At 41.9% G+C, this 24,001-nt stretch overlaps 1 protein-coding gene across 7 annotated transcripts in view; it reads right to left on the bottom strand.

The window, feature by feature from the left end:
• Positions 1 to 24,001, bottom strand: part of ATP11A (ATPase phospholipid transporting 11A) — a 254,699-nt gene that overhangs the window by 135,474 nt on the left and 95,224 nt on the right. For all 7 annotated transcript variants that reach the window (XM_073614522.1, XM_073614524.1, XM_073614525.1 and 4 more), the window contains exon 2: positions 19,262 to 19,384. In XM_073614522.1, the coding sequence (XP_073470623.1) occupies positions 19,262 to 19,384 (123 nt within the window). The remainder of the gene's footprint in view (positions 1 to 19,261; positions 19,385 to 24,001) is intronic.

Here is a 24,001-nt window from a genome sequence, read left to right as displayed (position 1 = left end):
CTCTTTCACAGATCCCCCCTCCCCCCAGCTCTTTCACAGATCCCCCCCAGCTCTTTCACAGATCCTCCCACCCCCACACAAAAAGCTCTCTCACCTTTTCGCAGATTGTCCTCCTCCCCCACAGCTCTATGTCACCTCTTGCAGAATGCAACCGTCACAGATCTGTTAGCAGTGCCCAGGTTTTTTCTCATCACAGTACAGTTTCCTGCAGCTCTGCCTATTAGCAATGTAGCACAGAGGAGAGGAGGAGTTTCAGAGCACTTCACTCCGCTCCGTGCTACACACAGTTGTAACAGGCAGCAGGTGGAGAAAGAAGCTGCCTCCCCAAGCCCCATATTTACAAAGAATGTGGCCGATTGCAGTGTCGGGACCGGGAAATCCACCAAGCTGTAAACATCCAGCATCATGTGCCTGCCGACACAAGCACACAGAAGCTGGTGGAGGGAGAGGAGTCCTCTACCAGCTTCTGTGTTATTTGACAAGCGGGAGAGGACAGGGCTGCCAAAGGTGGCGGAACCCCGTTCCGGCAAGTTCCGGCAGAAAAAAAGCCCTGCTTGTACCACGTATCAAGATCTTCTTATGGTTCGTGAGGAGCTCCGTATGCTCTTATTCCACAAAACAAAGCAAAAACTGGCCTGGGCCCACTGTGCCATGTATGAATTCTCTAATAAACCAAGCACGTTGCTGGCACGGGCACTGAGAGGTCCGCGCACAAAAACCTACATCCCCCATATCATGGGTTCTTCAGGGAGGAAGCTCCACATGTCCTCTGATATGGTGGCTGAGTTTTGATCTTTTTAAGAGGGCCTCTACAACTTAGACTGCTCTTCTTCCCCTTCGGTCTCCTCTCCTGGAGGCAGTGCCACCCCTCAGTCCTATCTCAGTCCTATCTCGTCTCCTCGGGCATGCCATCTCTTCCTCTTGCAGTCCGATAGGAATTAGCGGAACCTATCACGGTTGAGGAGTTGGGGATGGCCCTGGTCCACTCGACACCGAAGAAGGCCCCTGGCCCTGATGGCCTCACCCCGAGTTACTACAAAGCCCTTTTTGAGACCCTATCACGTCCTCTGGTCTCAGCCTTAAACTCGATCATGGACTGACATCAAATCGAGCGCTTCTCTTGCTCTCTACGGATGCAGAGGAAGCCTTTGACCGGGTAAACTGGACCTTCATGCAAGCCATCTTGGAACATATTGGACTCCATGTTGAGCTGGATAATGTCCCTCCACTCTAACCCCACGGCCGCAGTCAAGGTCAACGAGACAAGATCAAACTAACATATTTAATGGCACGCGACAGGGCTGCCCCCTGTCCCCTTTGATCTTTATACTCACCTTAGAGCCCTTTCTGTGTATGGTTCTGGCAGACTCAGGCATTGCCGGCTTCCCAAAATCTTCAGGGACGCATAAGGTGGCAGCTTTTGCGGATCATCTGATCTTTTTTCTAACAGAACCACTTACCTCCCTTCCGAAACTGCTCCAGTCTTTACAGGAGTATGGTGCTCTATCCCTTTTCCAAATTAATTTCTCTAAATTGTCCGTTAACATCACTGGGGACAGGGACATTATCAAATCACTCCGTCCGGCTTTTTTCTTTCACTGGGCGACAGACTATATTTCTTATTTGGGTGTCTATATCACTTCTGCCCCCTCCAATCTGTACCAGGCAAACTTCGCCCCGCTACTTACTCGCCTTAAAGCGGACCTCCACCATTGGCATTCACTCACGTTAACGTGGTTTGGCCGTTGCAATGCCCTCAAGATGACTATTGCCCAGGGTGCTGTATCTGCTACAAGCACTTCCCATCTGCCTTCCTCCAGAGTTTTTAAAATGGGTAAACTCAATGTTTCGGGATTTTGTTGGTCCTATCGCAAACCCACATCAGGTTGCAACTTGTCCATCTTGCGAAGTATAGGGGAGGGGTGGGCCTCCTAGACGTGAAAGCCTATTACAGAGCGGCACATCTCACCAGGCTGGTGGATTGGCACAGTCATGCAGGAGGTGGAACATTGGGTGGCCATGGAAATTGAGGACTCCAATGGAACAGCCAAGAGCTGGTCATGGATCGCATCACCTCTCCCAAAGGCAATCTTTGACCATCCCACGCTGGGCAGCACACTTCTGGTGGTCAGGGATTATTTCAAACATTCCTCGGTGTCACCACTACCCTCCCCTATGGTACCAGTTCTTGGAAACCTGGAATTCCTCCTGGGTCTCCAGAATCCTCATTTCCAGCGTTTGGTCATGAGTGGACATCTCCGTCTCTGTGACTTTGCGGGTCCTGATGGCCAACTCTCCCCCTCCGCTGGGGTGTCTCCTGTAGACCCCCCACTGGATTTTTGGAGTGGCATCCAGTTACAGAACTTCTTGCGTAGGTGCCTGTGGAAACCGGGCACATCAAGCCAGCTCGTGGAAATGGAACACATTTGTCGTCGGGGGAGCCGGTCCACCATTGCATCTCAATAATATATGCCTCCTTGACTCGACTGGAGGAAGGTTACGTCCCACTATGTCAGGGCTGGGCTCAGCCCTTCCTTCTCTGAGCTGGCCGCTCAGCTGTCGGCCAGCCCCTATCTCTCCACAGTTACTCAGCTGTTGATGATATCCTGCTCATCAGTCCTGCCTACTTAAGCCGTCCAGTCCAGAGGTTCTCTGTCTTCGCCTTGGTCGCATCACAGAAACTATCTCCTGTGATCCTGTTCAAGACTTGCTTTGCTGACATCCCTTCTGGCTCCAGATCCTGCTTGCTGTTCCACTACATTGATCCCTGACTTGTGGCTTGGCAGACTATCCGTTCCGGTTACTGAACTTTGGCTATGTTTTGACTACGTTTGTTCTTTTTACTTTTATTATTAAACAAGTGTGATTTAACTGTACTTCTGTCTCAGCCTGATTTCATGGTTTCTGACACTCTTCCTGTCCAAATGGGAGTCAGACTTAGACACCCACTTTACTGATTCCCAGAAGGAGAAGATCCTTCATTTTGCCAAAAAGTCCTCTATAGCTACCAGGATCCAAGAGACATCCTACAAGATTTTGACATGATGGTACAGAGTACCTACCACTTTGCATTGTTTCTTTCCACAGGTCCCCAGTGTATGCTGGCGATGCGGTGACACTGAGGGAATACTGCATATTTTCTTGAACTGTCCAAAACTCGGAACCCTTTTGGCGTGAGGTGATCTGCACAATCAAACACCTAACAAATGTCGATCTAGAGGGGAACCCTGCGGCCTGCCTGCTGCATCTTTCAGAGAGACCGATCTCTCTCTCACAATCCAGCTGTTGAATGCGACCAAGGCGTGCATCCCCCTCTGCTGGATATCGGAGAATCCCCCTTCAAAATCCCTGTGGTTTTCTAAAGTTAATGCATTGAGAAACATGGAAGATCTCACCGCTACCCTGCACAACCGGGAGGAGACCTTCCGAGAGACCCGGCGACCCTGGAACCATTTTGTATGCACTGATGCTTATCTTCAGGAGATAACACAACTGACCTGACCTCCCGGACTTAGCTCCAATCCCTGGGGGGAGAGGCCCTCCTTGCACCCTTTTCGTACCACCCCCCTCCTTATCCTTTCTCTTCTTTGCCTTGGGGACATCTAATCCCCAATCCCTCCCCTCCTTAGCGGCTTTACCCTCTCCCTTTCCCTGACTCAACAATGGGATCTGTTGTACAGATATGGTGTATATATCTATATGCGTATCACTTTTCACTTTTTATATATGTCCCATTTCTGGGCTAGGCAGGCCATAGGGAAGAATTACTCCCTGCCATGTTAAAGGTTTGAATTTAAGTTACTCCACTTTACTATATTTTATCATACTTTTTTGCACTTAAGTATTTTTGTCTTGGGTCTTTCATATGCTTACCCACGGGTTTCTCCAGCATGACGCACCGACTACTATATATGAAACCGTAATAGTTCTATATGACCAACTATATTGTACAGTGCCGAACATGTTTTGCTTTCTTTAACTCTGTGATTGAGACCCTTTCTGTAATCTTTTGATGTTTTTGCTTATCATTGCATACCAAGGCAGTTGGTGGTAACTTTTTTTTGAAAATAAAGGAATTACAAACAAAAAACAAAAACAAAAAAAAAAAAAAACACACACAGCAACTTATTTATTTCCATATAAAAAAACACTCACATTTCATAAGTAAAAAACGGTATTTCACAATACAATCCTCAGCATACATAGCTCTACCTAGTCCCAGCATGATTACGTCACCGTCCACCTCACGTATAGTGCCCAATTGGCTTTCTCAAAGGTTCAGGCTACGGTATTTATTTATGCATTATAATTTGAAATGCACTTTGTTGAAGGAGAACACAGTATCTTTTTTGTGACTATTTACAAAGTGTCATCTTTGCATTGCAGGAGAGACAGTGGAGGTTCCTGTATCCCACTGCACTGGGAAATAATAGAGAACTAGGATAGAGCAGGTCCAGTCACTACCTCTTTGTACAAAGCAGTTACATATTACATAGTAGGTGAGGTCGAAAAAAGACACAAGTCCATCAAGTCCAACCTATGTGTGTGATTATATGTCAGTATTACCTTGTATATCCCTGTATGTTGTGGATAGTTACATAGTAGGTGAGGTCATGTGGTAACACCATTTGCTTCTGTGTGCAGGCAAAAGCATTAAGCCAGCCAGAAATACAGACAGTGCCAGGCAGGAGCAGAGGCACTGAGCATTATTGCCAGCGGCAAAGCTTTTTGTGTCAGCAAAGCGGAGCTGGACCAAAATAAGTGTCAAAAGAGATCAAAGTACATGAATTCATCTTGCAGAGAATTCACAAAAATCTCTACTATCACACCACAACCTAACCACACCTCAAAGCAGATAATTTCCTCAAAATTACTTTGCCTTTAGGCACTTCCCTCTAGATAATCAACATTTTCATGGGCATTTATCAAGAATTCTTAAAACTTTTTCAATGCTTCCCAAAACACAACATACATGGAGGGGAGAGGGATTGTGCTAAGAAGGGATTTGGATGGAAGAGGATTTGTGCTAGGTGGGGGATTTGTGCTAGGAGTGGGATTGGAGGGGAGAGGTTCTGTGCTAGGAGGGCAGATTTGGAGGGAAAAAATGTGCTGGGGGGGATTTGATTTTGCCTAAGAGGGGGCATTTGAGTTATTTTGTGCTAGGAGGGAGGTTTGGCGGGGGGGGGGGGGGGGGGTGTTTGTGCTAGGTGGGGGTGTGGGGGTTTGGCCTAAGAGAGGGGATTGGGGACATATGTACTAGGAGGTGGGATGTGGAGTAGAGGACTTGGCTGGGAAGGGTAATTTGAAGGGGTTTGTAGTAGGAGGAATTTTTGCTAGGAGGGGAGATTGGGGGGAATTGTGTTAGGATGGGAAATTTGGCAGGAAAAAGAGGAAGTGTGTTAGAAGGGATGATTTTTTTGGGCTGGGGAGATTTGTACTAGGAGGGGGTAATTGGAAGGAATTTGAGCTGGGAGGCGAGATTGGAGGGCAAAAGTTTGTACTGAGAGTCTTGGACTGGAAGGAGGGGGAATTTTTGCATTTTTGTCTGGAGAGAATCTTGGCTTGCAGAGGGGTGAGCGTACTGATTAGTGATTTTTTTTGGGGGGGGGGGGGAATTCTGCTGAGACATGATGTCTATGCAAATCACAATTTGTCATCTTTGCCCTGGCCTTAACAAATCTCCTTGTTCCCACACAGCACATAGATGAGATCGGATTCCCTTACAGACACAACCTCAATCTGCACATAGTAGAAAATGGGGTAGTATCTTCACTCAGGGCCAACATATATTATTTGTACTGACTCTCAAATGCCCACCTTTCCCATTCTAGTCGTCCCCTGTGTGTTGAGAGATACAGTCTACAAGTCAGCAGCTACTGCTGGTCTGTCTCATTAGAAAGCACAGTATGTTCTATGAACACAGGAGGACAGTAGTACCCGCCATTACATTTTTATTTCTAAAGCAAAAAAGCTCAAGAAAATAGACTTCTGTTTAATGGTTTACTAATAAATATAGAGCTGCATTATTTGTGTCTTTTATATTTTTATATTGGTCTGCAGTTCAGCGTCAGACTATATGTAGTTCAGGATCCAATGATTAGTTTATATTATAAAAGTACAATTTTGTAAGTTTGTTTTCTGCTTGGATTCATGCCCTAGTCAGTCTTGCCTGGTAACTAAATTAACCCCGCACTGTTATCATCCCATTAGCAAATAATAACCTCCAAAATTACTTGATGATGATATACATGATGCATCATGTACCATGCGGCTGTACTGCTACCAAATCAAGGCCCGCTACTTTATTAAGTCATAATGACGTAGATCATAACTTTGGAAAATATCTGGCTGAAACTTATTGGTAACAAAATTAATTAGAGTGCAAATTCTATTTTTCAACAATAATATCATTATTTAATGCAATAAACGTTTCCATCCAACAGGGACTAAATAAAATAATAATAATAGCAGAACACAGTGATTTTCTTATTACCTATGCATGGCTACAGTATTTAATAGCAGCACAGCAGGCAGCTGAACGTGCAGCTGTGCCCGCTTTCATTAGCTGAAATTAAGAGAATGTATAACATCTCATTAGGGAATCACCGGACAAATCCTTCTTAATCAATATTTGCACTAATTACAAAAAGACTAGAAATGGCATGTAAGATTTAATAGGCATTACAAATAAATGCACAGGTACAATATAATACATATGAATTTAAATGTATTTATAGAGGATACGAAGAAACATCAAGGTTTATCCTCCAGTTCCTACCAAATCTGAGCATGGCCCAAAATTACAAATAGCATACAACATGCTGTTTTCTCTACTTGTGAAAATTATGTTAGTTTATGATTACCTAACAATCAATATCTCCAGTTAAAGGAGACGTTTGGGATATATACAATGCCTTGAAAAAGTATTCATACCCCATGTAATTTTCCACATTTGGTCATGGTACAATAAAAAATGTAAATGAATTTTATTGGGATTTTATGTGATAGATCAACACATAATTGTGAAGGGGAAGGAAAATGATAAATGATTTTCACATTTTTTTAATTTTCAAGCCCCCCCCCCCAAGCTCTGTCAGATTGGATGGAGAGTGTCTGTGAAAAGCAATTTTCAAGTCTTGCAACAAATTCTCAATTGGATTTAGGTCTGGACTTTGACTGGGCCATTCTAACACATGAATATGCTTTGATCTAAACCATTCCATTGTAATTTTGGCTTTATGTTTAGTGTTGTTGTCCTGCTGGAAGGTGAACCTCTGGCCCAGTCTCAAGTCTTTTGCAGACTAACAGGTTTTCTTCTAAGATTGCTCTGCATTTGACTCCATCCATCTTCCCATCAACTGACCAGCTTTCCTGTCCCTGCGAAAGAAAAGCATCCCCATAACATGATGCTGCCACCACCATGTTTCAAGGTGGGGTTGGTGTGTTCAGGGTGATGGTGTGCAGTGTTAGTTTTCCACCACACACATAGCGTTATGCTTTCAGGCCAAAGAGTTCAATTTTATCTCATCTGACCAGAGCTCCTTCTTCCACATTTGCTGTGTCCCCCACATGGCTTCTCGCAAACTGCAAACGGATCTTCTTATGGCTTCTTTTCAACAATGGCTTTCTTCTTGCCACTCTTCCAAATAGTCCAGATTTGTGGAGTGCACGAATAATAGTTGTCCTGTGGACAGATTCTCTGACCTGAGCTGTGGATCTCTGCAGCTCCTCCAGAGTTATCATGGGCCTCTTGGCTGCTTCTCTGATTAATACTCACCATGCCCGGCCTGTCAGTTTAGGTGGACGCCCATCAATTGGTAGGTTTGCAGTTGTGCCATACTCTTTCTATTTTCGAGTGATGGATTGAACAGCGCTCCATGAGATGTTCAAAGCTTTGGATATTTTTATTAGAACCTAACCCTGCTTTAAATTTCTCCACAACTTTATCCCTGACCTGTCTGGTGTGTTCCTTGGCTTTCATGATGCCGTTTGTTCACAAAGGTTCTCTAACAAATCTCTGAGGGCTTTAGAGAACAGCTGTATTTATATTCAGATTAAATTACACACAAGTGGACTCTATTTACTAATTAGGTGACTTCTGAAGGCAATTGGTTCCACTAGATTTTAGTTAGTGGTATCAGAGTAAAGAAGGCTGAATACAAAATGCACACCACACTTTTCAGATTTTTTTTTTGTAATAAAATTGGAAAACCATTTATCATTTTCCTTCACAATTTTGTGCCACTTTGTGTTGGTCTATCACATAAATGGGCAATAAAATACATTTAGATTTTTGATTGTAACATGACAAAATGTGGAAAATTTCAAGGAGGTATGAATACTTTTTCGAAACACTGTATTAAAAAAAACAAACAAACATGCATACTCACCTCTTTGTCCTATGTCGGGTCTAAGACTGAGAACTGAGTATTACATGACCACTTATCAGTTCTCAATTTACAAGTAGAGTAGAGTGGAGAGCAGTGACTGAGCATAGAAACATAGAAAATTGATAACAGAAAAAAGACCGAGTAGTTCATGGAGTCTGCCTGTGGTTTTTTTTTTTTTTTTTTTTTTTTTTTTACACGTTTTGTATATTTTTTGATTTTGTTTGTTTTTTTTTCTTTGTTTTTTTTTTTTGTTAACTTTTTGTCCCAAGCATGTTTGAAGCCATTTACTGTTTACTAGCTCACTACTTCTGCTGGAAGTTTATTCCAAGCATCAACTACCCTTTTTGAGCTTTCCTCCAGTTAGTTTGAGGTCATGTCCCCGTGTTCTTGATTTTGGTTTCATGTGAAAAAACTGCCCCCCTGAACCTTATTCACCCCCTTCATATATTTAAAGGTTTCAATCAGGTCATACATATTAAGTTCCTGAAGTCGCTCTCGATTGGTGAAAGGTCAGGGGGATAAAACCTTTTTTGTAACCCGTTACTCGTTCTAGCTCACCAATATCTTTTTGTAAGCGAGATCTCCAGAACTGGACATAGTATATACGCACATACATATACAGTACATGGTAAATGAGGTCTCAATAAAGATCTATATAGGGGAATCAGGACCGCCTTCCTCCTGCTGAGGACCCCTCTAGTGATGTGTCCTAGAGTTCTATTCTACTGTACCTTGCTGCCCTTCTTGTGGATAGGTACAATATTAACTGTCCACCAGTCATGTGGAACTACTCCTGTTAGAAGAGATTGATTAACCCCTTGGCACAGGCTGCTGCCAGCCCTTTAAGAGGTTTGCTGGGAGGCGGCCCAGGGCTTATGGTCATGTGACAGCCGTGATTGGCTGTCACATGACTGGAAAAGTCCTGATCGCAAACAGCAATCGTGAATTTTTCTTGAGCCGCTGGTCACTGTGCCAGGAGTGCGCAAGGCGTGCCCTCTCGGCACAGCACTGTCGGCACTATTGCATGCAAATATGTGGCCGCTCGGCGCCAAGGCCCGGCCACCGAGAGGCCGTATATTTGCATGCGCTCTGTGCCAAGAGGTTAAAGAGATCTGTTAATGGTCCAACAACTATACCTCAAAGTTCTCTTAGAACTGTGGGATGAAAACCATCAGGGCCCATTGCTTTATTAAGCTTTAACCAAGCCAGTTCCACTGCTACCTCTGTCTCCAGAAATCCTAAAAATTAATCGTCATTACTAGAACCAATACAATTCCCCAAATGATGTTATTGTTAGTGCAATCTATTTCTGAGAAGACTGAACAGAAGTAATTGTTTAAATGGTTTGCTACTTCCAGGTCTCCCTGAACATATGTTTTGTGTCCAGTTTTCATTTCAGTGATCCCATTGTATTTTTTCCTTCTTTCATTAACGTACCCAAAAAAGGTTTCATCTCCCTTCTTAACAGATTTAGCAATTACCTCCTCTTTCTGTGTTTTGACGGCACCCATGCGTTTGGCCTCCTTTTGTCTATTTTTATACTCTTCTTTGTCAGCTACAACTCTTTAGTGAACCATATTGGTTTTTATTCTCGTTTGCTCTTACTAACTTGCTTGACACATAATCTAGTTGCCTCCAGGATCGTAGACTTTACCAGTGCCCACTGATTACTGCCTACTGCCGTTTTACTCCAACCTGTCGAATACATTTTTAGAAATTTCAGCAAAATGTGTTCTTTTGAAATCTAAAATGTTTGTTTTTGTATATGATTTTTCAGTTTTTGTTTTAATGTAGGGCGGCACAGTGGTGTTGTGGGTAGCACTTTCGCCTAGCAGTAAGAAGGGTTGCTGGTTCGAATCCCAACCATGACACTACCTGCCCGGAGTTTGCATGTTCTCCCTGTGCCTGCGTGGGTTTCCTCCGAGTACTCCGGTTTCCTCCTACACTCCAAAGACATGTTGGTAGGTTAATTGGATCCTGTCTAAATTGTCCCTAGTATGTATGAATGCAAGTTAGGGACCTTAGATTGTAAGCTCCTTGAGGGTAGGGACTGATGTGAATGTACAATGTATATGTAAAGCGCTGCGTAAATTGACGGCGCTATATAAGTACCTGAAATAAATAAATAAAATAAAAAATGTCAAACCAAAAGACATTGGTAATCACTACAGGGGGTCCCCTAATTACAAACATCCGACCTACAAACGACTCCTACTTACAAACGGAAGGAGACAACAGGAAGTGAGAGGAAATCTACCCCTAGGAAGGGAAATTCACTCCTGTAAGAGCTATTATGGGGAAAAGTTACCTCCACTGATGATTTATCACCAAGGTTTGTTTCCACAACAACCCAAAATTTTCAAAATCCAATTGTCATTGGGACAGAAAGTGAGGTGAAATCTTCTGAACAGGGGCACACACAGCAAAACAAATGGTACAGGGGTGTTAACCCTTCCCTATGCTATCCAAAAAGCTTAAAAATTGTTTTTTTGGCTGGAGCTACACTTAAAATATGTACCCATCCTGACTAACAGATTCAACTTAAGAACAACCCTACAGTCCCTAACTTGTTTGTAACCCGGGGACCCCCTGTAGAACCCAAATTGTCTCCCACTTCAACATCAGACAACAGAGCAGTTTCCCTTCTCTGTTCCTCCTGTGCCCGACTGGGGAAGGGGCAGGTGCAGCTTGCTCTGGCTCTCAGCCACGAGCTGACAACAGGAGCCAGCTGTCAAACAATATTGCCAGGATCCTTCCAGAGTCTGGACCGGCTCTGCCACATCAGCTGACAGCGGACAATAGCCTGCTATGAGCTGACTCTGATTTCCAAGAGAGCAAAAGTAAGTGAACTGCTGTGACCCACAAGAGAAGTATGGCCAAAAATGCTTTGGTGACGCTTCTCTTTTAAAGTAGATCAAAACATTACCTTGATGACATTTTGTTTGTGTATCATTCACAATTGGCATTTTTTTTTGATGGTTTATTAAAAGTAACAGTAGACTGTCTCTGCTTATTGCATCAGCACATATATTTGAAGTCTTAGCCAGGCACACATGTGACTAGGTAATAAAGCAGGAACACAACTGGGAGACAGCTGTCATCCAATAACATGAACAGCCTGAAGAAGGACCTTCTTGGCAGGATCAGAAGGTGTTTAAAAAAAGCTTCAAATGTAAGAGATTGAAACAAATCTTTGAAACTACATTTATTTACAAGTTAAAGCAGGGATCCTCAGACTACGGCCCTCCAGCTGTTGCGGAACTACACATCCCATGAGGCATTGTAAAACTCTGACATTCACATACATGGCTAGGAATGATGGGAATTGTAGTTCCTGAACAACTGTAGGGCCATAGTTTGAAGACCCCTGAGTTAAAGCTTTTGTGCGATTTTGGTTTGGATCCACATTCAGGATTAAAGCAGAAACTCAAAATAATGGGATAAATTGAAAAGCCTACTGAAAGATAACCTAACAAAACTGCAATGTTCACCTCTAATCCAGAGATTTTTGTAGCAGTACTTTTTCTGTCACTAGATGTCCTCAGTCTAAAGGCAGTTGTCTCCAACTGCAGCTCGAGGGGGCCAGATGTGGCCCTTTGCATGCTTTTATTCAGTCCTTGGGGCAATATTTCCTCCACTGATACCAACAATGGGGCACAATTCCTCCCAATAACGGGGCACAATTCCTTCCAATGACATCTATGATGGTATGATGGGGCACAATTCCTCCCAATGACACCAACAAAGGTGCACTATTATTCCCACAGAAACAAACGATGGGGCATTATTTTCTTCCCACCGACATCGGAACCTTTTCTACTCCCAATAGCCCCCCCCCCCCCCCCCCCAAAGTCTGAAGGACAGTAAACTGGTTCTTTGTTTAGAAAGTTTTGAGACCCCTGGTCTAAGATACTGCATCATTCACCTCACTTCCTCTGATCTCAGGTTGCCCTAAACCTACCCCAGCCTGTTACTGGACAGTGAAAAGAGGATGAGGAGTCCCTTTCTTTGATACTTTAATTTATTCTGGCTTCTTGCCAGAGCATGAACTGATTAGCTCTTTGTTCTTCTACTTCGTTTCCCATTCTAAACCCTGCTGTACAGCAAGAGGCTAAAGCCAAATCAAATTTAGATACTTACACTTCCTGCATAAAAAACAAAACAAAAAAAAAACACTTAAATTATCTAAACCCATGAACAAAAATTGATAGTATTGCAGATCACCCATCCACAGATGTGGTGGCTGCATTATTTTTCTTTTTTCACATCATTCCTTTATTTTAACCTGGTATTCCTGCCATTAACTCACTTCTACTTGACAACTATACTTAGCAGCACTGTCACCCAAGTACAAGGTGAAACACGTTAGGACTACACTATACCTCTTTTCTCCATAACATGGGGAGGTGTTATGCAGTCCATAGAGATAGCAGGGAATAATGTTCACTGAAAACAGTTCAGAGACAAAAAGCACAAGAATAGTTTGATGGATGAACAGCCATTTTTTACACTTGTTGTGCACTTGTTGCGCAGATATAATAAAACACTTTAATTTTTTTGAAAAAGTTTTATTTATAGGAAGTCAACATAGTTGGCCCAAAGGCTCATAGTAACTGATCACAAACCATGTAGATAGGGACAGAGATACAATCACATACACATAAGATAATAAAACACTTTCAATGGTGCATTTAATCCCTTGCTGCCCAGCCACAGTACATTTACTGCAGCAGGGCAGGCTGGATAAAATACATGCACGTCATCCACGCCAATCCTAGGATTATATACACACAAGGCTCTGTACAGAAATCCACAATCTGAGTTGGGTGTTTCTTCTCCCAGTAAAATAGAAACAGCCAGATCCGTTAGTAAAAGCAGCATTACACAATGTTAGGCACACAGTTAACCCCTTGATTGCCCCTGGATGTTAACCTATTCCCAGCCTTAGTACAGTGTCAGTGTACAGTATAATCACTGTGTCACTAGCAACATCAGTGTCAGTTAACGACCCTCCCAGATGTGTCTGTTAGCGCCAGACTGTCCGCCACCCTATCACAGTACCACTATAAGTCACTGATCACCGCCATTACAGTAGAGCATCTATAAGCTGCATAAAATTACAGTATATATACCAAGGTTTGTAGACGTATAGATTTCACATGAACCACTGTACACTTATTGAGATTTTTTTTTGTTACCAAAAGACATGTAAGAGAATAAGATGTTGGCCTACATTTTTGAAGGAATTTGATTTTTTATTGGCTATATTTTATAAAAGAATTATATATATATATATATATATATATATATATATATATATATATATATATATATATATATTCGTTGTTTATATAATAAAAAAATTTTAAAAATGGTGGTAATCAAATACCACCAAAAGGAAGCTCTATTTGTGTGAAAAAATGGTTTTAAATTTCTTGCGCACAGTGTTGCATGACCGTGCAATTGCCAGTTAGGCTCTGTTTCCACTATTGCAACCCCAAAGTCATGCGATTTACAATGCAACTTTGCAATGCGATTTTTGGCGCGATGTCATGCAACCGGTGAAAATCATGTGAGAACAAGTCACAAAATCCTTTTTTGGAGTCACTACGACTTGAGTCGCACCAATTAGAACAGGGACCATTGAAATACATGGGTTTTGACTTGTCATGTGACGTCACATGTGTCAAGTCGTACAACAACTCGCAGTAGTGGAAACAGAGCCTTAAAAAGTAGCACAGTGCTGAATAGCAAAAACGGGCCTGGTCATAAAAAGGTGATAGAACCTTCTGGAGGTCAAGTGGTTAACAGACCAAAAGCGAACAAATAAGGGACACTTATTTACTTTATATACAGAGGTTTTAGTTCAATTTGTGTTGGATACTGGCAGGTTAATTGGACCCAGCATCCTTGAGAGAGTTTAGTGCTTTTTTTTTGCCTTTTATCGTAATGTCTATCTGAAGATCAATGACATCACTTTGTACAGTGAAGGGGAAGATGCTGGTGCTATATAAAGCAGTAACATTAGTATCATCACCAGATTTCCTAATAGAACATATTACTCATCTCATTTAAAGTATATCTAAAGCCAATGCCTTTTCCTTAAGTGGGGATAAACAGGGAAGGGTTGGAACTTCTGTCAGGTTTTGACTATTGTCTGTGGCCACAATGAGGAGGTTCCCACACTGTATATCTGACCTTATGATCATTGTCACGAGACAAATAGTGATGAGAAATCCAAAATGTTATAGTTGTCACAGGAAAGAGGTGAGGGGAATGTGGGACACAAGCTTTGGTGTCAACTGTCTAATTTTTCCTCACTTCCTTCTAAGGGCTCTTGCACACAGGTCCCCCCCCCAAAAAAAACCCCCCACCAGTTTAAACGTTCAGGTTTTTTTTTTTTTTTTTTTTTGTTTACTGATCTGAAAGCAGCCCATTACGTTTAATAGGCCTGTTCATATAGGCATGTAAATATCAATAAACTAGATCATTAACCACTTGCTTACTGGGCACTTAAACCCCCTTCCTGCCCAGACCAATTTTCAGCTTTCAGCGCTGTCACTCTTTGAATGACAATTGCGCGGTCATGCTACAGTTTACCCAAATGAAGTTTTTATAATTTTTTTCACAAAGATAGAGCTTTCTTTTGGTGGTATTTAATTGCTGCTGGGTTTTTTTATTTTTTGCTAAACAAAAAGGGACCCACATTTTGAAAAAAAAACAAAAAACAAAACAAAACTGTTTCATAGTTTGTTAAAACAGGTAATTTTTCTCCTTCACTGATGTGCGCTGATGAGGCTGCACTGATAGGCACTGATAAGGCGGCACTAATAAGCACTGATGAGGCGGCACTGATAGGTTGCACTGAAGGGCACTGGTAGGCGCTGGTAGGTGACACTGATAGGCAGCACTGATCTGTGGCACTGATTATTAGACACTGATGGGCATTGATTCGCAGCATTGGTGGGCATTGATGGGTGGCACTGTGGGCACTGGTAGGTGGCACAGTGAGCAGTGGCAGGTGACACTGGTGGGCACAGCCGTGGCCTTCTGAGTGAAGGACCGATGTCCCTCTAACAGAAGCTGGTGATCGGCTTTTTTTCCCCCCCTCACGCTGATAGCGTGAGGAAATAAAAATACCGATTACCAAGCTTCTGTTTACATCACGTGATCAGCCGTCATTGGCTGACAGCTGCGCACATGAAAAGGGGCCAAAATCGACCCCTTACTCAGATTTGTGATCAGCCGAGTCTCATAGACTTGGTGATCACAGAGTGCGCCACGTGCGACCTGCAGGGTCGCGCAGACAGCGCTTGCTCGGGAGGATGTTCATGGATGCCCTTCCGGGCAATTAAAGCCCACACTGCAGCCGTCTTTTGGCTATAGCGCGGGCGGCAAGTCGTTAAAAAATCGTGTTGGTCTGTATTTTGCCACCATACGCAAGTAGATCGCACCTTCCCCCTTGAAGAATAGATTATATCATGCGATTATTTGGTATTCTGGGAGTGAGAAGAATTTTTGCACAAGTATGCGTGTATACTTGTATGTAATGCATGTACTATACGGACAATATTACTATTACTAAGCCCCAATGCACGAGGTGAAATGCATCAGTGTGTGGTTTGATGGAGACATGTAGGCCGAGGCCACTGCTCCTTATCGTTTATTCACCTGGGCTGGTCGGGAGTAGAGGCGATCTTTTCCTCTTTACTATATAGACAATACCTGTGTTTTTTGCACAGGAACTTTCTATTGGGTAGATCGAATGTTCATACATCAGTACCATGTGCAAGAAACCTAAGGGATTGATTTACTAAAGGCACATAGACTTTGCAAGTACAGATGCATTAATTTTCCCCAGAGCTTAGTAAATGTGGTGAAGCTTCAATGGGGTAAAGAATACCCAATCAGGTGCAAGGAAAATGGGAAAAAACAAAAAAAAACAAAAAAAAAAACTGCATTTTTGCTTGCACATGATTGGAAGATAGAAATCATCACAGCTTCAACTCATTCACTAAACTCTGGACAAAAGGAGTGCAACTGCACTTGCAAATTGCACAGTCTATTTGCCTTTATCCAACCCCGTTAATCAACCCCATTATGCTTCTATGCAATGTACGGTGCAACACATGTTTGTGTAAATAAATGTAATTATTTGTGTTCATGTAATAATTCAACATGTATGTAGACAACAATGTATAGAACCACAAAAAGCTCAAAAGGGGTTGATTTGCTAAAGCTGGAGAGTGCAAAATCTGGTGCAGCTCTGCATGGTAGCCAATCAGCTTCAAACTTCAGCTTGTTCAATTAAAAGAGAAGTATGGGGTACATTATAAAAACCTTATACTCACCTAGGTGGATGCAGCATCGATCCAATGCTGCATTTGTCCCCCGGCAGGTCTGCACCGAGAACTGAGCGATCAAAGGCCGCTGATCGCTCAGTTCTCCCCTCTGCTCTGAGCAGAGAGCCGTGATGGTCAGTCACTCTCCCCTTCAGCACTCACTGGAGCTCTGGGCTGGGGAGGGGAGTAGCTGGCTCAGTCTCCCAGCAGTGCTGCAAAGAGGCTGTGCCAGCAGCAGGTCCAGGTATCTGAGTGGATCCTGACTGTAAAGTCAGGATCTTTCCCCAGCCTGGACCAGCTGAGAGACTGCACTTCTGTGATCCTTTGGAGAAGTAGGGCCAAAAAAAACATCGGCCGTGCTTCTCCCTTAAAGTGTTACTAAACCCAGGATCCTGCATTTGCTATATCTGGTCTCCCGCAGTACACAACATGGAAGTGCAATTATTTTAGTAATTATAAACTGCTAAATATCTTTTCTCATCAGAAGTATATAGCAGTCTTGTAACTTCCATCAGTGTCTGGCTAAAGCTTGTAGGAAACGTTTTCATTCTACTCTGACTGTCCTATGAGGCTGCATGACCCCTGACCCTCTGTCTGGACAGTCCTGATTGCCCCTGTGCCGATCAGATGCAATCTCACAAAAAAAGAAAGAAAAAACTCTCTAGCAATGCACACTAAACTGAGCATGTGCAGAGTGACTCCAAAGGCTCTGTGTTATCAGGAGATGGATTGGGGACAGTGGAAGAAGAGGATACTCAGAAAAGACAGGATCAAACAAGCTTTTTACACAATGTGGAGGATTAACCCCTTAGGTTCCACAGTGAGTAGAACTAACATGCTTTACTGCATACACAGAATGATTTTACTGTTGTGGGTTTACTAACACTTTAACCACTTAGGGACCAGAAAAATTTCCCCCCTTAATGACCAGGCCATTTTTTTGCGATATTGCACTGCGTCGCTTTAATTGACAATTTCACGGTTCGGCGACGTTGTACCCAAACAAAATTGACGTGGTATTTGATCACCTTTGCGGGTTTTTTTTCTTGCACTATAACAAAAAAAGAGCGACAACGTTGAAAAAAAAAAAAAAAAATACATCTTTACTTTTTTGCTACAATACATATCCAAAAAAAAAATGTAAAGGAAAAGAAAATCTTCATCAGTTTAGGCCAATATGTATTCTACATATTTTTGGTAAAAAAAAAAAAAAAAAAAAAATCGCAATAAGCATATATTGATTGGTTTGCGCAAAAGTTATAGCGTTTACAAAATAGGGGATAGATTTATGGCATTATTTTTTTTTTCTAGTAATGGCGGCGATCAGCGATTCTTTGCTGGACTGCGACATTGCGGCGGACAGAATTTGGGACCATTGACATTTATACAGCGATCAGAGTTAAAAATATTTACACAGTAAACAGTGTCTGTCACTGGCAGGGAAGGGGTTAACACTAGGGGCGATCAAGGGGTTAAATGTGTGTACTAGGGAGTGATTCTAACTGTATGGGGATGTGACTCACTGGGGGAGGAGACAGATCACTGTTCCTACTTAGTAGGAACAGACGATCTGTTTCTCCTCTCCTGTCAGAACGGGGATCTGACACCCACGTTCTGGTTCTAATGCCGGCCATCGCGGGTGGTCGGCGGCCATTGTGACTGCCAACCACACGCATCGGGTCCCCCACTGTGCAGCGGGCGTGCACGTGCCCGCTATCACCCTTAAAGGTGCCGACGGCGATTCGTGGGATCGTCCTGACCTGCCGCAATATAATGACGGCAGCTGGTCGGCAAGTGGTTAAGATTTGACAAAAAACCTGGAAGCCGATTGGTTTCTGTGCAGAGTTGTACCAGATTTTGCATTCTCCAGTTTTAGTAAATCAGCCCCAAAGTGTACAGAAAAGATCAGTTCATAATCTTACAAGACTGCAGACAAATCCTCAGTACATTGGTGTCAGGTACAGAAGGAGTTTTCTATGTTACCCCAGTACACGGACAAATGTTTTGCCCCCACAAGCATCTCTTTCTCAAGCACTCGAATGTCACGGATATATCATTTGACCACAATAGGGATATTAGATTGGAAACTAAACTCCACTTGGTCAGGGAATTGTGTGGATGGTTTATTGTACTGTGTAAAGTGGCATGGATTACATCAATGCTGTATAAAATACATGCAAAATAACAATGGCAACAACAATACACAGGTGATATATTTTAAACTGCATAACATTTTGTTTAATCAATTTTAAACTGCTATATATTTTAAAGATTAAGTGTAAAGAATAGGAGACAGTGACCTCATTTGTTCTTTTCTGTTGGCAATAAAAGCATTACAGAACTCTCATCAGAATGTAATCCAATAAGAGAAGAAATATTACGTCAGCAATCTTCTGCTCCAAGAGTGATAAGCAGATACCAAGGCACTGAGCAGTTAGTAGTTGAGCTGTAGATAAATACAGCCCTAGTTACAAGTGCCAGCCAGGTAACCACACAAGTGACTTGATGGAGAGGAGTAAACAATCTTACCTTTGAGGAGACTATCCTGTTATCTGGATACCTCTGAGGAATGTATGCTTCAGTGCCAGGAGGAGGCTCTTTGTGACCAACATAAATAGTGCGATTGTCTACCCAATTTTCTTCTCCAGCACACTACAAAGGAGAGAGGAAAAAAAAGGGGACATCATTTCATCAGTTACAGACTACTTATCGTATGGTCAAAATAAAGGTCTTATTTAATAACACACTGCAAGAATAAAAACCCATGTCAAACGGAAACCAACCTTCAGCTGACTAAAGAAAGGCAATTTCTGCAAGGGTCTCTTCGAAAACAAGAGGTAGCCAGAGAACTTCAGTTGTGTCAAAATAGAATTAAAACCCATGTCAGTATTTAGATATTTATAATTCACACAAGGTCGTGTGCACATATAAAGACTATAAAGACACTAAGGGGTCCACACACATCTGCTATCCAACATGTTGAGGTGCTAGAACATCAAGTAACTCAGTCACTAGATATTTTTCTGAGCAAGTCAGATACTTTAGTTGCTCAAACAGTTGATTATATCAATGTCAAAAGTTTTCAGTATTAATTGGGCACGTTGGTAATTATTATTAATGTACAAATTGTATGATGTGAATCTGTTATTAAGTTTGGGTGCTAAAAAGTACCTTCACTTCCACTTTTGTTTGAAATACTTTAAATGTGCCCACAGTTGCTATGATGGCACTGCAGAGAGGAGGGGGAGAGGAGCGAGGCCTCGGGCGTCAGCATCGCTGGACCGTTGGACAGGTGAGTGACTGATTATTAAAAATCAGCAGCTATACTTTTTGTAGCTGCTGACTTTTAATAAACTGAAAAACAAGAGGAACTCCGCTTTAAAACCACAAAAAAATGTCAAATTGGGTTCCTGATGAATAGGACACTGGCACTTGGATGACTAGAAGAAACAGAGGTAGTTTATACATTTAATAGGGAGCTATACTATATACTATTTGTAAATATGGAGCATCCAATAATTTAATGAGCGTTCTTTGGTTAAATAATCAATTACTGATTACTATGATCACCCCCCCCAAAGAGATGAGCAGCTTGTTGAACATTCATGTGTATGCTGCATCCAGCAAGGGTATTTGACTGTAAGCAGTTGGTTGATGCTTGCATGTCTGATGGCCCTCCTGAATCTAAAGGGCACTTATTTTTAAAAGGAAAAAAAAAAGGATGAGCGGTCTTTAGATTTTAGGTCTCCAACCTGGGTTATTTTTTAATGCTTCAACTCTCTCATTTCCTGCACTCCTGCCATGGCCTCTTCCTTTACGAGACCACTGACTACCTATGAAAAGGAGTGCTGGATTGAAGAGACATCCAGACATGCCCTTTCCCTCTCTTACAAAGTGTTACTCAGAGAATCTTTGAAGACCCCTTTAGGTATCTAGATAAATGTGAAAATTATCTCCAACTATGCTGGGCCCTGGCAGAACGCAAAAAGATATTGACCCTCTCCTTTAAATCATCTATACGCAATATATTTCAAGAATTGGTGTAAAAATCTTTACCCGGTGGTACCCCAACACTATTGTACTGTATTTATACCTCTGTGCCCGAAACGTGTTGGAGGTGTGGTGCTGAGAGAGGGGACATGTTACATGTCTTTTGGTCCTGCCCGATTATTAGTACATGTGATCACGCAAACATTTACTGACAGGACATTACCTTTCACACCTTCCTTTTACCTACTGCACCACAATGAAGTACCACTGTCGACATAAAATAAAAAAAAAAAAACAGCGGTGAGGCACCAAGTTACTCTGCCCAGGCCTGTATTCCGCCTACCGCACCTGCCTACTCTACAGCAATGGATCCTTAAAGTACAGTACATTAGGGAAATGGAAGGTCTGACTAGCATGCTCAAATGTACAACTGAAATGTTTAATAAAACATTGTTCTATTGGCTTGAATTTTCCTGTATGGATGATTTCTAAAAGATTCTGGCGGTTTAATCTCCTGCACTACTACACTCTCCTTACATTCTTCATCCCCATTTGTCTGCTGGGCATAATTTCTTTAGACGATAGGTGTACTCTTGTTACTCCCCCTGCTGGTGGTGCTGCCTCACCTGCCCCCTTCCTTCCCCCCACCCTCTCCTTTCCCCTCCCTATCTCCCCCCCCCCTTTTTTTTCCTTCTCTCTTCCTTTACTTCTTTTCTAAGTTTACATCCCGTATACTCTGCCATATTGCATTGGGTTTTATGACGGGCTATTGATTAACAAACTATCTACCTGTAGTCTCTTGAAGTCTGTTGGGTTATGCTTTTGGCCCAAGATGGGTTTATGTTGTACCCATGATGAATATGCTAGACCTAGACTTAGGGTGGTATCCCAATGGCACCCTTTCTGAATTTGTACCTGGATGGTTAGGTCTAGGTATCTTGTGTATTTCTAGGTTTTTCTGCTTATTGCAATTGTGAAACTTTGCATAAATAAAGAATACATATAGAAAAAAAAAATAGAACTGTGCTAAAACAGTTAAATGAAAAACACCAATTGCATTTTGCTTTATCAAAATAATGGACTATGCCAGTTTTTTCCCCCTCATATCGTTTTGTCACCCCTAAAACAAAACAAAAAAATATATATACATATATATATATATATATATATATATATATATATATATATATAGATAGATAGATAGATAGATAGATAGATAGATAGATAGATAGATAGATAGATAGATAGATAGATAGATAGATAGATAGAGAGAGCTAGTGGAATATCTCTCTATGGTTGCATTCTTGGATATGGAAGTATAAGCTCAAGGGATAACTGTTCTGAATTGGTAAAGGTATACAAAATCACCAACTGGAGAACAGATCAGTGATTGACCAGATTGTATACAGCCCCTGGGGGTACCTTCTTATACTCCTTGGAGGTACGCTTCCAGGTATCACAAACTCAGATTCAGAGCTACTAGTCCAAGCAAAAGCGCGTCTTGAATAATAAGATGGATTACAGAATGCACTAGTTTACTGTTTACATGTTCCTGTTCATCCAATTGTAATAGGATGGATTAATGGTAGAATAAAGTTAGATTAGGAGCGCTAATCCAATTAACAAAGTCAGTAAATGTCTAAGTAGCACTATATAGGCAACTAAACTATATTTTAAACTTAGATTTATTTTTTTCTACCTGCAATACAATACATTGTAGCAACACAATAATTAAAAAAAAAAAACAATTTATGTAAAATTGCAATAATGTATTATGTAGCAGAGATAACTAAACAGCCTGCACGGGAGACATAAGTAGCATGTGGTGTTTCTATTACCATACACCATATTGTCGGTGTACCATAACAATTGGACGAGTGAAATCAGATACAAGGCTCAAATTTCCCCTGCTCATTACATCAGAACAGACATGCTGTTTGACGGGACTAACTCGCACTTGTAAACAAGAAATTAATGTTCTCAATAAAATGCTTTCTGGGAGCTAGTCAGACAAAAGTGCATATCAGCTATCGTAACACATTCCCAGAGTGAGCATGGACCAAAAGGAAACATTACAGTATAAAATCTTAATGTAAATAATTCAATTTTAAAAACACAAGAAAAATGTTCATAATGCATTAAACTGCATCCAAAAAAAGAAATGATGCAACAAGCAACATTTCTCATCTCAGAAATTGGAATCATGCTCCAATGGGTTTGTATGATAATGGTTACAGGAATGATTATATAAATAAAACTTAGTTAAGAAATGATTTCTTTAATGAGCAATTGAAAAAGGACAGTAATTATAGCAATTCTATATCCTAAACAAAAACAAAATTGATCATTCCCTGAAATCACAGAAGAGCATAAAACAGGACCTTTATACTGTACATGTTCTGAACAAATCTATATTACTCAAACTCTGAATAAATGATAGTCTGGGAAAAAAAAGCATTAGGTTGTCTAAATAAATCGGTAATTCCATTAAATGTTCCATACTTACACAATACATGTATCCTTTTTCTAAACCTGTGTGTGCAATGCTAACAGTATTGTATAGCAGTATATCACAGAAGTCATTTCATGCAGTGTTAGGGCACTTTTATACACCAATCAGTCATAACAATATGACCACTGGCACCTGAAAGTGGCTGGGATATATTAGCAGCAGGTCAGCATGCTGTCCCTGAAGTTGATTTGTTGAAATGTGTTGAAAAAATGGGCAACCATAAGAATTTGAGTGTCTTTGACAAGAGCCAAATTGTAATGGCTAGACTTCTGGGTCAGAGGATCTTTAAAACTGCAGCTCTTGTGGGATGACCCTGGTCTGCAGTGGTCAGGATCTATCAAAAGTGGTTGAAGGAAGGAAAACTGTTGAACCAGTAACAATGTCATGGGTGACTCAGGTGCATTGATGCATGTGGGAAGCCAAGGCTGTCTCATGTAGATCAATGGAAGAGTGCATCGTAGTTTGTTGCATATGGGGCCACCGACCAGTCAAGTTGTCCAGATACCACAACATACCTTCAGAGGTCAAGTGGAGTCCATACCTTGATGGGTCAGGGCTGTTTTGGCAGCAAAGGTGGAAACTACTCAATATTTAGGTGCATGGTCATAATGTCCATCTCAATCTCGTGATGCCCAAATGCCTGATCTCAATGCAGTGATGTGTACGAGAAAAGCGGCTCTCTTGGCTCTGTTTCTCCTCATTGGACAGCGAGGCAGCAGCCGGAGCCGTTGGTTCCTGCTGCTGTCAATCACAGCCAATGAGGAGAG

This window comes from Aquarana catesbeiana, linkage group LG02 (assembly GCF_042186555.1).
Source record: "Aquarana catesbeiana isolate 2022-GZ linkage group LG02, ASM4218655v1, whole genome shotgun sequence".
NCBI classification, from domain to species: Eukaryota; Metazoa; Chordata; class Amphibia; order Anura; family Ranidae; genus Aquarana; species Aquarana catesbeiana.
Note: the sequence above shows the minus strand (reverse complement) of the source record. Positions and strands in the feature narration are given on the sequence as shown.